The following is a 16,092-nucleotide window of genomic DNA, read 5'->3' on the forward strand; positions in this document are numbered from 1 at the left end:
CAATAGATCAGCGTTGGTGACTCTCTAAACTGGGATGATGAGTGCCGAGTCCCAGGTGGGCTTGGAGCTCAATGACCGATTCATGCTTGTGCAATTGTGTGCACATCAATACAGAGAGAAATTGGCCAGATTTGGTTTTAACCCCTCTGTCAGCAGGCATCCGCTGAGTACCCAGTGAATGTGACCGGAATCCTAATCAGCTTCGGGGATGATCCGTGTGACAGGTTTCATTTTTACCTCAGGTGGTCATTTACGAAACAAAAAAAAGCTGGGATTCATCATAACTGTGATTGAAGATAGATTTTTAGACTGAACCATAACAGCAATCGCACTGATAAATGTAGATAGATAGATAGATAGATAGATAGATAGATAGATAGATAGATAGATAGATAGATAGATAGATAGATAGATAGATAGATAGATAGATAGATAGATAGATAGATAGATAGATAGATAGATAGATAGATAGATAGATAGATAGATAGATAGATAGATAGATAGATAGATAGATAGATAGATAGATAGATAGATAGATACAGATAGATAGATAGATAGATAGATAGATAGATAGATAGACAGATAGACAGATAGACAGATAGACAGATAGACAGATAGATAGATAGATAGATAGATAGACAGATAGACAGATAGACAGATAGACAGATAGACAGATAGATAGATAGATAGATAGATAGATAGATAGATAGACAGATAGACAGATAGACAGACAGACAGACAGATAGATAGATAGACAGACAGACAGACATATAGATAGATAGATAGATAGATAGATAGATAGATAGATAGATAGATAGATAGATAGATAGACAGACAGACAGATAGATAGATAGACAGATAGACAGATAGACAGATAGACAGATAGACAGATAGACAGACAGACAGATAGATAGACAGACAGACAGACAGACAGATAGATAGATAGATAGATAGATAGATAGATAGATAGATAGATAGATAGATAGATAGATAGATAGATAGATAGATAGATAGATAGATAGACAGACAGACAGATAGATAGATAGACAGATAGACAGATAGACAGATAGACAGATAGACAGATAGACAGATAGACAGATAGACAGATAGATAGATAGATATATAGATAGATAGACAGATAGACAGATAGATAGACAGATAGACAGATAGACAGATAGATAGATAGATAGATAGATAGATAGGTACTTTATTCATCCCGCAAGGGGAAATTTGTTTGTATTCCCAGTCATAAGTTCTTAATTACCTTACTATTCTTTTTCTTTTTAAATCATAGACTGTATATAAGAAGGATTTTTACTGTGCATTGCCAGATAATAAAAATTGTCTAGTAGAATGTAACCAGACTGCCCTCTGCTGGTGGAATACTTGTACTGCATTTACTGCTACATCTTGTGTGTGAATGGTATGGAAGCCCAGTACTATGGAGGACAGAATATGACTTAAGTATAAATAAATAAATGCATTAATAAATGTATAAATAAATACAGGAATAAATATATAAAAGAATAATTAAATGCTGAAATCAATAAATGCTGGAATAAATAAATACAAGTATAAATAAATACATAAATGCTGAAATAAATATGTAAATAAATAAATAAATGTATAGATGAATAAATAAAAGTTGATAATCAAACAGGACATAAAGAAATACATATATCATATGTTTATTTCTACATTTCTGTTGACCTACATTTATTCATTTATGTGTCTGATTAGGTGGGAGGTCCTAACCGCTGTCTGAAGCAGGATTGGTCACAGGAGTGTGATCGCTTCTGCTCCGCTACTTCTGTCTTGCACAGTAACGTTGAAGTTGGCTAGCCCGCTCAGCTACCCGTTAGCAGAAGTCGAAGTCGTTAGCATTTGTTTTAACGCTGGTTTATTCATGGAATTGTTTTTACAAGCCATTTCAAATCAAATACGATCATTAGCGAACAATTTAGAGAACCATGTACTCAACGACTATCTTCAGTTCCGGCTGGATAGGTTGACAGATGACTTGGCTCAGCTCAATGCTAATATGGATGTGGAAGTTGATCAAACAGTGTTTGACAGTCTTCAAGAAGCTGCCCGCCAACTTTACATCCTCTCGGAGACAGAGGAGCCCTTGGACGTCCGTCGTACATTTTACCTCCAAATATAATCGAAGCAGGCCTACTTTGGGGGCACACCGCTGGGGGCATAGCGCAGGTGTTGGGAGTGTGCGAGAGAACGATTGGTCGGAGGATGGGACAGTGTGGAATAAGGTAACGTGTAGTTTTACTCCACATCATGTCAAGTGTGTTTATCTGGTTTAACTTATGATCTTTTAAAAGCGGCAGTATATCTGTGTGCAAATGTAGGTATTGTTTATTGATGGTAATGTTGACATTACATGGTTGCCATGAATTAAACTCTTCAGTTGGTCAGATGATCTGTGACCCTCTGTCCTCAGGCAGCAGGTTAAAGTTAAACCTGAGATATGATGACCTCTTCATATCATTTATTTCTACAGCACATAGCTGGTTTAGATTAAAGCACACCAGGTGATTTTGTTCGAGATGACAGGCTTAAAATAGTCTCAACCTTAAACTGCAGTTTACGACAGATCAACGTACATCTTGTGATCAACGTGTTCTGTTTGTACTGTGAGTTAGGTGACATTTCTTTTGTTGTCTCTTTTGACTTTTGTCTTGTTATCTTTGATGATCAGAGTCCACAATCGATTAACTCCATTAGAGGACAACGATTTGGATGAAACTGTGACCCAAATTCAAAGTGTTCAACGTGCACCAGCCCTGTGTGCAAGGAGCACAAACATTGATTGTCATTTGTGAGGCATGTATGCACTAAGATGGCAATTTGCACCGTACCCATATGAGTTCATTCAATCAGTTTTCTTTTCTTTTATTTATTTACAATTAATGAACTTTTTGAACTTTTTGTAAAACCATTTTCTGGTTTAAACATCGAAAACCATTATGGTTTTGTAACAGAGCCTTGTACGAGAAGCTGTCCTGTAGTTATCTAGAGAACTTGTTTTAAAGCATGTCTATCAAATGTTTTATGTTTAGACTGACATTTTCTGAATCACAAGGCTGGAGGAACTGCAACACGCATCCTGTTTCAGAACAATACCAGGAATAAAGAACAGCAACAACAATTCAATGTGTCTCTGTTGTAACAGTCTCCCGATCACGATCTTTAAAACAATTAAACTGGGAAGAATGAGATTAAACCTACGAGACAATGGTTGAAGACAAATATGCATCACCACATTGTGTGTGTGAGTGTTACACACTAACAGAACTAGGTACTAGTTTACGTCACTCATTCAACTGCTTTTATACTGTAATTCAATATTGTGACTGGCCAAGCAAGACAACAAATGCTACACGATTACTAAAGTGTCCAGAGTGATATATTGATGTACAGTCTCCTTAGACCAATCCAAAGCCAGTGTCAGTGCTACAAATAGCAGCAAGAATGTCTCTTTCAAAGTTACAGTAGTCTTTGTAACGTCCTGGAGGTTTCAGCTGGTGGAAGAACTGGGGAAGTTGCTCTCCACCACGTTAATATCCAGCTGGTGTCTGGGAAGCACATTCCATCCTTTCCATCCTATCCACAACTGCACCAGTTTCCCAAGGATGCTTGGAGACACTTCCAAAAAAGAAGAGTCAATATTTAGATAGATGAACGTTCATCCCCAGGGGGAAATTAATTCGTAATTTACAGAGTAAAATATTACATATGGAAATGCACAATATATACAGTACAATAAAATAACAGAGCAGATATTGAATTTGAAGAAATAGAATAATAAAAATGCCACGCAAACACAGCTATAATAATAATAATGTATTTTATTTGTAACGCACTTTTCATTTTTTTTTTATCTCAGAGTGCCACAGAGCCAGTACACAGTAAAAACATAGTAAAAAGCATAGTTAAAACATAAAAAAAAAACTATAATAAAATAAAAACCAGTGAATGAACAGAAACACAAAAGAAATAACTGACAGTGACTTAGGTCAGAAAGGCTTTCCTGAATAAAAAGGTTTTTAGGCCAGTCTTAAGAGAGACCAGTGTCTGTGTTGCCCTTAGATGGTCAGGGAGACTGGTCCACAGGCGTGGAGCTGCCGAGCCAAAGGCCCGGTCGCCCATGGTGCGGAGCTTGGTGCTGGGGGCCCGGAGGAGCGAGCTGCTTGATGATCTGAGGGTGCGGGTGGAGATTTGGGGAGTGATGAGATCTTGTAGGTAGGGAGGTGCATGTCCATTTATGCATTTATGTGTGAGTAGTAGGACTTTGTAGTCAATCCGGAATGAGACAGGGAGCCTGTGTAGGGAGTGCAGAATGGGTGTTATGTGCTCATACTTCCGGACTCTCATCAGGATCCTGGCAGCGCTGTTTTGGATGTATTGCAGCTTCTGGATGTTCTTGGCAGTGATCCCAGTGAATAGTGCGTTGCAGTAGTCCAGTCTTGAGGATATAAAGGCGTGGACGAGCTTCTCTGCATCTGACAGGGTTAAAGTGGGGCGGAGTTTGGAGATGTTTTTGAGATGATAAAACGAGGTTTTGCACAGGTGTTTTATATGGTCATTAAAGGACAGGTGTGGGTCAAACTTAACCCCCAGATTCGTGACTGTGGAGGCGAGGGGGATGACCTGACCGTCGAAGGTGAGATGAAGCTGTTCACCGCTCGCTGCCCGGTTCTTGTGTTAACAATGTCCGCTTAATAATACATTTAAAAAAACTGCGTTAACGTGCGATAAAATCATTGTCGGTGTTAATTAATGAATGAGTTAACGCTATATAGACGCGTTAACTTGCCCAGCCCTACTATTTTCATTTCCTCAGCTGGCTGCAAGAAATTCTGAGCCCCATAAAGGTTGGGAACCGCATACCCCGTTGCAGTGGCTGGACTCATGATATTGACTATTTTCTTTTATGTTATATTATATTTTCTCTTTCCTGTGTTTTAATGTTCAGAGCATTTCTTTGCTGATGTGTTTTAAACCCGCAAAATGTCGTTGAGATAAATGCTCAGGTGTTTTTCATTTAATTTCCTTGGACAGCAAAAACAAACAAATATAATATGTTTAAAAATAGATTGGCCAATTTAGATTTTTTTAACTGGGTGTAAGTTTGGTCAACGAAATGGCAGTGGCATATAACAGTCTTTTGACCTTTTACAGGTTGGTCCTGTATTTCAAAGAAAGATCATAATGAAAATTACAGTGTGATATTAATACCGATGGTAATATGTATAATACAATTGCAAAGGTTTCAGGGTGAAAATGAAAACTCATCAGGGTTTCTCCCCTGATTTATACATCAAACAAAGCTTTTATGACACATGTAGCCTAGGGCAACTCAAAATGTAACAATAAACAACCAACAAACATTACTTCAATTATTTGTTTTTTTATTTATGAATTTGAATAAGATTTTTACAGTAGAGATATCAGATACTAAGTCAAAATTATGAGATAGTATCTCATTATTTTGAGATGCCAAATCGAAATTATGAGATAGTAAGTCGAAGTTATACGATATTATCTCATTATTATGAGATGCTAAGTCGACATGTTGAGATAGTATCTTAATATAATGACTTGCATGATGTTTATTTTTTTCCTCACAGTGGCGGGAATGGGTTTATGGTGTTAATGCACACACGTTTGGGGTTAAATTATCTAACCACTAATTGATGTAAACATTGGAGCCAGACTGCGGGCATTATAGGTTTAGCCTTCTTTTGTGTCATTGAGTGAAACTGACAATTGTATTTAACAGTTAAAACCAAACATATTAAAACGTGTGTGTCTAAATAGTTAACGTTATGCATCCAAAGTTGAAGGTCGCTAACGGCACACTGAAAAGAAACCCAAGAAGTTGACCTTGCGCTAGGCAGCTTGGGAAATGGATTTCTTGCACGTCTTAGCTGCGTTTCACAGTCGGACCACAGTGAACTACATTTCCCATGGTTCTGTGCGCAGTTGGGGTTACATACTGCAGCAGCGTTAAATGTGATCCTTGAACGACACATAACCAGGGCACATTCGTATGGCCCTCAGCATAAAGCGGTACGGTTTTGACTTGAACCCTTCACGTAACATTCAACGTAAGTGTAGTCCGCTTTCTATCCCTTGCTTCGATATGTTATACTTGTATAGTGACAACTTGTGTTCCTGCCTGTGAGGGTTAGCAGTGCTGCTAGCTTACAGCTAATGTTAACTAGCTAACGTCGGGCGTCAGAAGCCAAAGCCTTAACAAGGCCGCCTGCCAATCAGTGTCTAAAGAATAAACACTGTCTGCGTCAATACGATAAACGCCGCTTTAATTCGCCTTCCTCTGCTGAGTTCCCCAGCAAACTAATACCTAAAAGCTTCTTCCTCATTGTCCTCCAAAAAACAACTGTCCAATGTCAACTGAAATAGATGCACGTGGAAAGCTAGCATCGGTTTAGCTATAGACTTCCGGTCGGAACTTTTAAAATAAGGCAAGACAAATTCCTACCGTCGTTTTATCCTACAGTCTATTTGAGTACTTTTATTGTGAAGATACCATTAACGACTTCCGGTCTTATTGTGGGGCTGTCGCACAGCTGGCAGTATTGTGGCTAACGTTAGCCGCTAGTATGTTCACCAGAAGTTTTGCAACAGGAAACCTTGCCTTCTTGTTTAGTAAAGGCGTATCCTCGCAAACGTTACCTTTTTGAAACGTAATCTGAGTTAGCCTTACGTTTTTGAGACTCGCATTCTTGAACTCAACGTTAGTTTATGAAACTCACCCACCCACTCGTTTGTTTGGCTTCAGGAGCTGCATTCATGATTGTGCAAGCATAACTCAAGGTATGTTCAGGGACCTGTCATCTGTTTCATAGCCTGTGTTATCAATGAATGTAAACGAGATCACGCTATAGATAACGCATGACAGAAATGTAGGTCATGTTTGGTTAGCTCAGTGAATTGTAAAAGATAAGAGTTGGCTTGGTGGTTTCAGTACTTTATCAGAGGAGCTAGCTTTACTGTATAATAACATTTATGAACAATATGCTTTTAATCCAAACGAACAGGCATATGAATTGTAGTATTAAGCATAAAATAAACTTGCTCTTGGAGTGTCAACATATCGGCACTCCGTAGTTTGGCAATGAGGTCATACACTGCTCAGTGTGTCAGGCAGTTATCGCTGTTATGCAGACACACAGAATGGACAGCAGGCATTTCACATGTATTTTAAAGGCTGATCAAGAGCTTTTGATGTACATTTTTCAGCAAGAACAATCAACATAGATTAACTGCAATATATCCATGTTGTGCAGGGAAGATCACAGTTAGGTGTTGATCAAAGACAGTTTAATGAAACGGTGCATTTCAGTAGTATGTTTGGGTGCCTCGGGGAGACTTTCATGTCAGATTTGGTGTCCTTGACCTGAAATATGAGAAACTCTTCATGTGCAGGATTTAGCCTTTGTTTTTCCAGAGACATGTTTATGATTCAGACTCGTCATTGCAGAAAAATGCCCATTTGGTCTTGTCGATAGTTCTCAGTCAGAGTGAATTCAGGAAGATCGTAGAGCTAATAGGATCAGTCAGGTAATCGGTTAGTCTTTTGACAGAAAATCAATCGGCAATCATTCAAATCATGTTTTTAGGCAAAATTATCAGGCTTCTCAATTCAATATTTGCTGGTTTTTTTGTCTTCGTTGATTAAAACCTATAAATTGTACTTTTTAATGTTTTTGAGCAAAGCTCAGTGGGCCAAAGCACACCGTTGCATTGGAGTCTAGAACCTGTAATGCACTTTTAATACTTTCTTACATGATACCAACTCAATGAGTAACCGATTACTCAATGCAGCAATTGGGAGATTGATTGATAATTAAAATGATTGTCAGCTGCCGCACTAAACAAGGATGTAATGTCACTGCCTAGATTTTGAGTTGATGAAATGTCTGTCTCATCCCACAGTCTGTGGCTAAACGTCACAGCAGCAGAGAGGCGGGGAGGAGCAGAGGGGGGGGGGGGTGATAATGCAGCGCATCCTAAATCACGGGACTCTGCAGCGTTTGGCAGCAGCACGGCCATTACTGGTGGGCGTCGCCGTCCCCGAACCACCACCAGCAGCGTTCTGCTGTTGTGTCCGCCGCCTATCACCGCCAGCGCCCGCAGGCCGGCGCTGGCTGTCGACCACAGCCTCCAGCAAGGCGGCACATCAGCCAAAACACCAGGCACTGCAGGAGGAGCCCCAGTCCGGCTCCACACCTCAAACACAGGAGGTCCAGAAAGAGGAGGCTGGGTCTGATGCAGTGGAGGTGGACCCCCTGCAGGACAAGTCCATCGGTTTGGTCCAGAGGTTTAAGAGGACCTTCAAACAGTATGGGAAGGTGATGATCCCTGTACATCTCATGACGTCCTCAGTCTGGTTTGGAACCTTCTATTACGCTGCCATGAAGTGAGTCTTGTTGTGTTCTGAGTTCATGGCTGTCCAACATAGATCAACATTAACATTTGTTCCTGAAGTAGATTAATTTAAAGTCTTTTTTTGGAAGAATGACAGACTGTATTTTATGTGCTGCACAATCTTAACTCTGGATACTAACTCCCTCCGTTTGTCGTCCTCTCAGAGGTGTGAATGTAGTGTCCTTCCTGGAGCGGATTGGTCTACCAGAGTCACTCGTCAGCCTTTTGACAAACACTTCGAGTGGCTACGCTCTGACTGCATACGCCATGTACAAGGTCATTTAATCCAGGATCCTCTGTGTTTTGTATTGAAGTGAACATCAAACATTTTGATTAATTGATCAGCATCAAAGCATTGTTTTAATAAAACATTCACACTTGCCTAATTAAGATCAACATGCGTCTCGTTTCCTCGGTCAGTGTGCATGTATCCAACCAGCTATTTATGAGTGATGGATTCTGGCATTGTGCTCTGCTGACCAGCAAGTGTGTTTTTCTTTGTTTCCCTACAGATTGCAACCCCTGCTAGATACGCGGCGACCCTAGGCGGCACGTCACTCTCTGTTCAGTATCTCCGCAAGCACGGCTACATGTCCACACCGCCGCCGGTCAAAGAATACATCCAGGACAAAATGGAGGAGACAAAGGAGAAACTGACGGGAAAGATCGAGGAGACGAAGGACAGATTTTCAGAGAGAATGGAGGAAACTAAAGAACTCTTCTCTGAGAAAATGGAGACGACTAAGGACAAGCTATCTGAGAAACTGCAGGAAACCAAAGACAGAGTCACAGAAGGGAAAGCCTTTTTTCGGAAGAAAAACGAGTAGCGCATCCCCTTTGCTGGTGGGGCCTCTGAGTAGATGATTCTATTTCGATCTCAACGAGTAATCCGTAGGTTTGGGCCAAGTAACAGCACTTGTAAGACTTTTCTGAAAGAAGAGAGACTGGTCCTAAAGTTTCACACATCTCAGTTGTCCACTGTTGTCTCTTTTCTGTGTCAAATGCAGTCCCTAATTGTCCAAACACGATGCACAGTAAGTGTAGACTAGACGGCAGCTTAGCAGACTCCTGGCTGCGCCACACTCTGGCTCAGTCATCTCAGACTGGATTTACACAGGCTCACGTGATCTGGGTCATTAAAACAACAAGAGAAGCTGTGTTCTTATTGCTCTTTACATAAACACATGAGGAAAATAAGAGGTCTGCTTCAAAGAGTTAGACTTATAACTTTAGACAGCATAAGTAACAGATTGTTCCACTTCAAAATAAAACCGTTAAAATCATTACCTATGGTCAGTCTTGTTCAACTCTCAGCTGCATACACTACGAGGTTTTCCTGCTGCCTCACCTGGTCTGATGTCACCAGAAGCTCATGGTGGCTAATCTTTGGTACATTAAAGGTATGACTGAAGTGTTAAGTTAAGTTAACATCAATTGTACGCCAGTTGTCTTTTGTCAGGGCAGTTACTGCCGTTAAGCAAAGTCACCGACTTAATCTAGTTTATATTTCTCACCTATTGCTTGGATTTAGTTCAAATTGGCACTGATAATTGTTAAAGTTGTCTCTTTCTTTTCTTCTTGCACTCTCACTTTGTTTAAGGAAAAAAGGGTAAATGTACTGTACATATGTAGCGCTTTACTAGTTTTCTGACCAATCAAAGCTCTTTAACACTACATGTCGTCATACACTGATGACAGGGGCTAGCATGCAAGGTGCCACCTGCCCATCAGGCCTATCTAACATTCATACAACATTCACACATTGTCAGCAACCTGAGGTTCTTGAGTGGCTTGCCCAAGGAGTAGACATGGACTAGCGGAGCCGGGGGTCGAGCCGCCGATCTTTTGATTGAAGGACGACCCTGCTCTACCACTGAGCCACAGTCGCTCAAAAGGGGTAGTTGTCCAGAGAGCTGCGCTGCAGTATTGTGGCCTTCTGTACCAGTGTGGCTGCTGGAACCCTGGAAGTTGATCTGGCATTCCTTTAAGCCAGAATGAAAAAGTAGACCTAATGAATGAATATTATTGCCACATAGATCATAGGTACAGAGAGCAACTTTTAATTATCACAGAAGAATCCAGCAGCACTGACTCATCGGCAATCCAGAGTATCTGGTCTGGTACATCCCAGAGTTGACCTGACTTAGTCAATGAAACCCTGTTAGCTCTCAAATGAGTATGGAGCAGTGAGATTGCTTTCTCACGGGTCCCAGCACATGTTGGCATTTTTGAGCAGCAAAAAATGTGCAACGGAAGCTGTTAAAAAGAGACATAGAGGTAAACACAACATGATCTCACAGTACTGGGAGCACAGATAGAGACACCTTGATGTCAGAGGAGGGAACAGGTAAAGTAGACCAGAATGATAGTGGGACCCATGGCAGTGCCATGAGTAACAAACAGCACAGTGTACACGGTCATGTTCTGTTCGGAGGTGTGGGGCAGAAAGAGAAGTGATGGGAAATGGGGTTCACAGAAATTTTAAAAAGCATTCGACTGTTTTGTTTTTCTCATTGCAACATCACTTCTCTTTCTGCCTTCACCTTTGTCGTGTTTAGAAATAAACGTGAGAACAAACTGCTCTTAACTCAACTCTTTATTCCAAGCTGCTCCGGTACATTAACGTTACCCCCACAGTCCAGACCCCTTCCCAGGTTACCCTGCTTCGCCCCCATTCCCCTGGGTCCTAAGTCCCCCCATGTACAGCTTCCCATAACATCTATGTGACAACAAGTATTTATAACAAATACCACATCTCCTCTTTCCAGAGAGCAAAGGGTAGACTGCCTTTGTCTCCTCAGACCTTAGAGGATTATTCTGCCTCTTTTGTTGGAAGGTCTGTTCCTATCTAAATCCTGACAGAACATTGTTAACATAGCCTCTGTGATTATTCAACCAAACGTACTTAGGCATTTACAATTCTTTATATTTCACATGTGCTCAAACTACACTTTTAGGAAATAAACATATGCTGGATTTCTTTTCTATCCAGTAACCCGTAACAACCACATAACTTTTCTTCTTTTATTTACAAGTTCACAGGTTAAGCCTACGAGGTTTAACAATGGCTCTCCCAGACCTAGATCTGAGTGTAGGAGTCTCTGCAGGTGTGACTTGGGGTATCACAGCAGGTGACACAGGAGTCTGCTCAGGAGTAGTCTCTAGAGTTTGTTGCTGTGATGGAGAACCTCTGTCTCGTGCCAATGTGTGTAGAGGTATCAGGTGCTGGCGGTTGCGTCTCACCACCCCCTGGGGTAGATCCACTAAGTAGGACCTTGGAGTGGAGTGGTGCCTAAGCACAGTTCCAGATAACTTTGCATCAGTTACCCAAACCTGTTCTCCTGGTGACAAAACACTGAGAGTTTTGACACGGTGGCGCCTATTGTAGTTCTCAGCATCTGATATCCCCTTCTCCTTCTCCTTCGAAGCAAACGTGATGCTGTCAGGCAGTGCAGGCCCCAGCTGAGAAGGAAGAGTTGGCACTGTGGTGCGAAGACGTCTCCCCATGAGTAGCTGAGCTGGGCTATAACCACTCTGAAGTGGTGTGTCTCTATAGGCCAGCAGAGCCAAGTAGGGGTCTCCTGCCTTTTTCAGTAGATTCTTCACGGTCTGAACTGCTCGTTCAGCCTCCCCATTACTCTGCGGAAACCTTGGGCTGCTGGTAACATGCCTAAACCCATACAAAGCTGCAAAGGAAGTGAAGGCTTGCCCAGAAAACTGTGGTCCGTTATCCGACATCAGGACCTCTGGAATGCCATGGCGGGCAAAGATTGATTTCAAAGGGTCAACGACATCGGTGGCCCTGGTGTGAGACAATGGTGCAATCTCTACATACCTTGAGAAATAATCAACGACAAGGAGATAAGATTTGCCTCCCAGAACAAACAGGTCCGCCCCCAACTTTTGCCATGGTCTTTCAGGGCGTTCTGATGACATGAGTGGCTCCCTGTGATTTTGTCGCTCCTTTATGCATGTCCTGCAGTTGAGCACCATTTCGTTCACTTGCTGGCTGAGTCCAGGCCACCACACAGACTGGCGAGCACGCTCCTTGCACTTCACCACTCCTTGATGTCCTTCGTGTATTTTGGCTAGCACATCATTCCGCATCACTGAAGGTATTACAAGCCGTGTGTCCTTCAGCAGTAAGCCATCTTTCACTGTGAATGTAGCTCGCTCTTGCCAGTAGCTTTTTAGCACAGGTTCCTGTCTTGCGTGTACGGGCCATCCTTCTGTGCACAGCGACATGACACATGAGCAGACACTGTCAGCTCTCAGCTGCCCTCTCAGATTTTCCATGATTTCACAGGCGAGCGTGACAGTGTGTCTGCTGTCCAAAGTGACTTTCCAGGCACATGCTCGATGGAGTATGTGTAGCGCATCAGCCTCATCCTGAAGCGCTGGATTCTCGGCGGAAGAAGATCCAGTGCTTGTGATCCCAGCAGGTTGACAAGAGGTTTATGGTCAGTCTCCAGGCAGAAACGTTTGCCTATCAGGAAATCACGGAACCGTTCACAGGCCCATGTGAGACCCAGAGCCTCCTTTTCCACCTGTGCGTATCGCTGTTCTGTTGGAGTAAGCGACCGCGATGCATATGCAACAGGCTTCCATTCCTCCTCCCACCTCTGGAGAAGAACACCTCCCAAGCCATACGATGATGCATCCGCTGATACTTTAGTGTCTCTGTTCGGGTCATACATGCCCAGCACAGGAGCAGAAGAAAGTGCTCTTTTCAGCGTTTCAAATGCCGTGGCCTGGTCCACATCCCAGACCCAGCAATTTTTCTTCGAAAGAAGGTCGCGAAGTGCCTTGTCTTTGTCGGCCAAGTGAGGAATGAACTTTCCCAGCTGATTGACCATCCCAAGGAAACTCCTCAACTCACTGACATTTGTGGGCGCCTTCATCTCCATGATGGCCTCTGTTTTCCTTGGATCAGGGCGGATGCCTGTGGCTGTGATGATGTGACCCAAGAAGACCAACTTGCTCTTCGAAAGTTCGCACTTGTCCACATTCAGGGTGATGCCTGCCTTTTCCAGTCTTTGTAGCACAGCATGGAGCCGAGCGTCATGCTCTTCTTGATCCCGCCCCCACACCAATATATCATCGATGTGGCAGACCAAGCCTTCTAGCCCCTCTGTGACCTCAGCTATCATGCACTGGAAATGCTCAGGTGCTGAGGCAATGCCAAATGGAAGACGGTTAAAGTGAAACCGCCCAAAGGGTGTAATAAATGTTGTGTACTTGGCTGATCCCTCAGCAAGTGGAACCTGCCAAAACCCCATGTTGGCATCCAGTTTGCTGAATATTTTCGCTCCGGCAAGCGTACCAAGGCTCTGTTCCACTGACGGCAGAATGTACTTTTCCCGACACACATACTCATTCAAACCGGTCAGGTCTACACACAAACGCACCTTTTCACTATCTTTCTTGGGCACAACCACTATGCCAGCGCACCAATCGGTAGGCCCTTCCACACGGCTGATGACGCCCAGACTTTCCATGCGCTGGAGCTCCTCTTTGACTTTCCTCACCAACGGCAGTGGAATTCTCCTGGGGGTTTTCAAAGAAAATGGCACGGCCCCCTGTTTAAGCTTGATGGCATATGGTTGTTGTATCTCACCTAGGCCACTGCACAGCTTGGGGTAGCTTAACTTGAGGGTCGCCATGTCTATGCTGTCGACACGCATGAGTAACCCAAGGGCCATAATGGCTGGCAACCCGAGCAACGGCATGCTCAAGTTTTTGACCACATAGACCTTTGCGATGGTTAGCTTGTCTCCTACCCTCAGCAGCAGTCTGATGAACCCCAACACATGTAGAGGAATCCGTCCTGGACCAAGCAAAGGCTTCTCTGCCTTCTGGAGGACAGGCTGCTGTGCATTGGAAAAAATGCTGTTAAAAACAGACTGTGACACAACAGTGACATCCGCTCCGGTGTCAAGTTTGAAAGTGAAAATTTTGTCCATAACGTCTATATCAACTGTCCATGGATCAGCATCAGATGTCACAGAGCCAAGAAAGAAACTCTCCTCCTCTTCCTCAATACCAAGCACGGCTTTACCTGCAAGGCACACACGCTGGTAGTGACCTTTTTTTCCACAGGAATGGCACTCTGCATCCTTAGCAGGGCACTCGTGTTTAGGGTGGGGCACACCACCACATCTGTAACACTGGGAGCTCTTTGGACTTGCACTCTGAGAGCTGTGTGACGTTGTGACATGACTTTTGAATTTGCCGAATTTAGGCTTTTCCTTTAGCTGTCTGCCTTTAAACACTCTGTCAACCGAGCAGATATCCATCTGCTTCACACCACTGGCATCACTCCTCAGTGTGTTTTGCTGCTTCTTGATTTCTTCTGATTGTCTTGCCATGTTAATGGCTTTTTCCAGGTCTAGATCTTTTTCCATTTGCATGCGTTCTGAGAGCCGCGTGTCCGCCAGCCCTACCACAATCCGGTCTCTGATAAACTCGTCATGCAACATCCCATAATTGCAGTGCTCGGCTAATGCATACAGGGCAGTGACAAATGCATCAACAGTCTCGTGTGCTTCTTGTTTGCGCATATTAAAACGCGCACGTTCATAAACGATATTCTTTTTCACCACAAAGAACGACTGAAAACCATCCCTTACGTTCGCATAATGGCGCTGGTCTGCGTCACTGAGCTTCAAGCCTCTTATGACATCGTCAGCTTCGTCTCCCATACAATATATCAAAGTATTCACCTGGTTCTCTTCAGAGCTTGCTGTTAGGTTGCTTGCTTGGCGGAACCTTTCGAATCTACGGATCCATTTTGTCCACTCATGCGGCTTGGAAAAGTCAAAGGGCTCCGGCGGCTGTATGCTAAACGTAGCGCCTTGTGTGCTAGCCATTCTGCTAGCGCTAACGTTAGCTCCGTCCCCGGTCTGCTCCTCGTCGGTGTCACTCATTGAGCCTGCTCACCGATCTTCGTCCTTCCCTTGGAACAGTCTTTCATTTCCGAGTTAGTTTAACAGCACTTCTGACACCATGTCGTGTTTAGAAATAAACGTGAGAACAAACTGCTCTTAACTCAACTCTTTATTCCAAGCTGCTCCGGTACATTAACGTTACCCCCACAGTCCAGACCCCTTCCCAGGTTACCCTGCTTCGCCCCCATTCCCCTGGGTCCTAAGTCCCCCCATGTACAGCTTCCCATAACATATATGTGACAACAAGTATTTATAAAAAATACCACAACCTTCTGTTCGTAAAGAAGAAGGAATAAAATGGCTCCAACGAGGCCGCTTCTTACGAGGCCCTGGTCTAGGAAAAAAAGCCTCTGAGATGGCCCAATAACGGACTAGTTCCACTAGGTGGCAGCAGTGTAATGTAACGGATGACGGCTGCCGAAAAACTCCAAAGGAGAAGAAGATGCCTCATGGGCGCCATCTTGCCGGTAATCAGCAGGGCAAGCATGCTTTCTGCTCGGACATGATAAGTAATGACAGAAGACATTCATTGTTGGATTTATTAGTTTTATAAAGTCTGTAAGAAAACACTCTTTGTTCCTTGCTGCATTGCAAAGCTTCTGAAGGGAACACTATCGCACCGGAAAGCTTTGATGGAGCAGAGGCAGTTTAATGTGAGTTTCTATGCTGCAGCATT

At 43.2% G+C, this 16,092-nt stretch overlaps 1 protein-coding gene across 1 annotated transcript; it reads left to right on the top strand.

Moving 5' to 3' along the window:
• The first annotated feature begins 6,010 nt into the window (after positions 1-6,010).
• Positions 6,011-9,929, top strand: LOC306782308 (uncharacterized protein C18orf19 homolog A-like). The gene is made up of 4 exons (XM_079275612.1): positions 6,011-6,125; positions 7,978-8,461; positions 8,634-8,745; positions 8,982-9,929. Exons 2-4 carry the CDS (start codon positions 8,040-8,042, stop codon positions 9,294-9,296), a joined length of 849 nt encoding a protein of 282 aa, XP_079131738.1. The 5' UTR covers positions 6,011-6,125; positions 7,978-8,039; the 3' UTR covers positions 9,297-9,929.
• Positions 9,930-16,092: the final 6,163 nt, after the last annotated feature.

Source organism: Melanostigma gelatinosum, assembly GCF_949748355.1.
Source record: "Melanostigma gelatinosum genome assembly, chromosome: 9".
NCBI classification, from domain to species: domain Eukaryota; kingdom Metazoa; phylum Chordata; class Actinopteri; order Perciformes; family Zoarcidae; genus Melanostigma; species Melanostigma gelatinosum.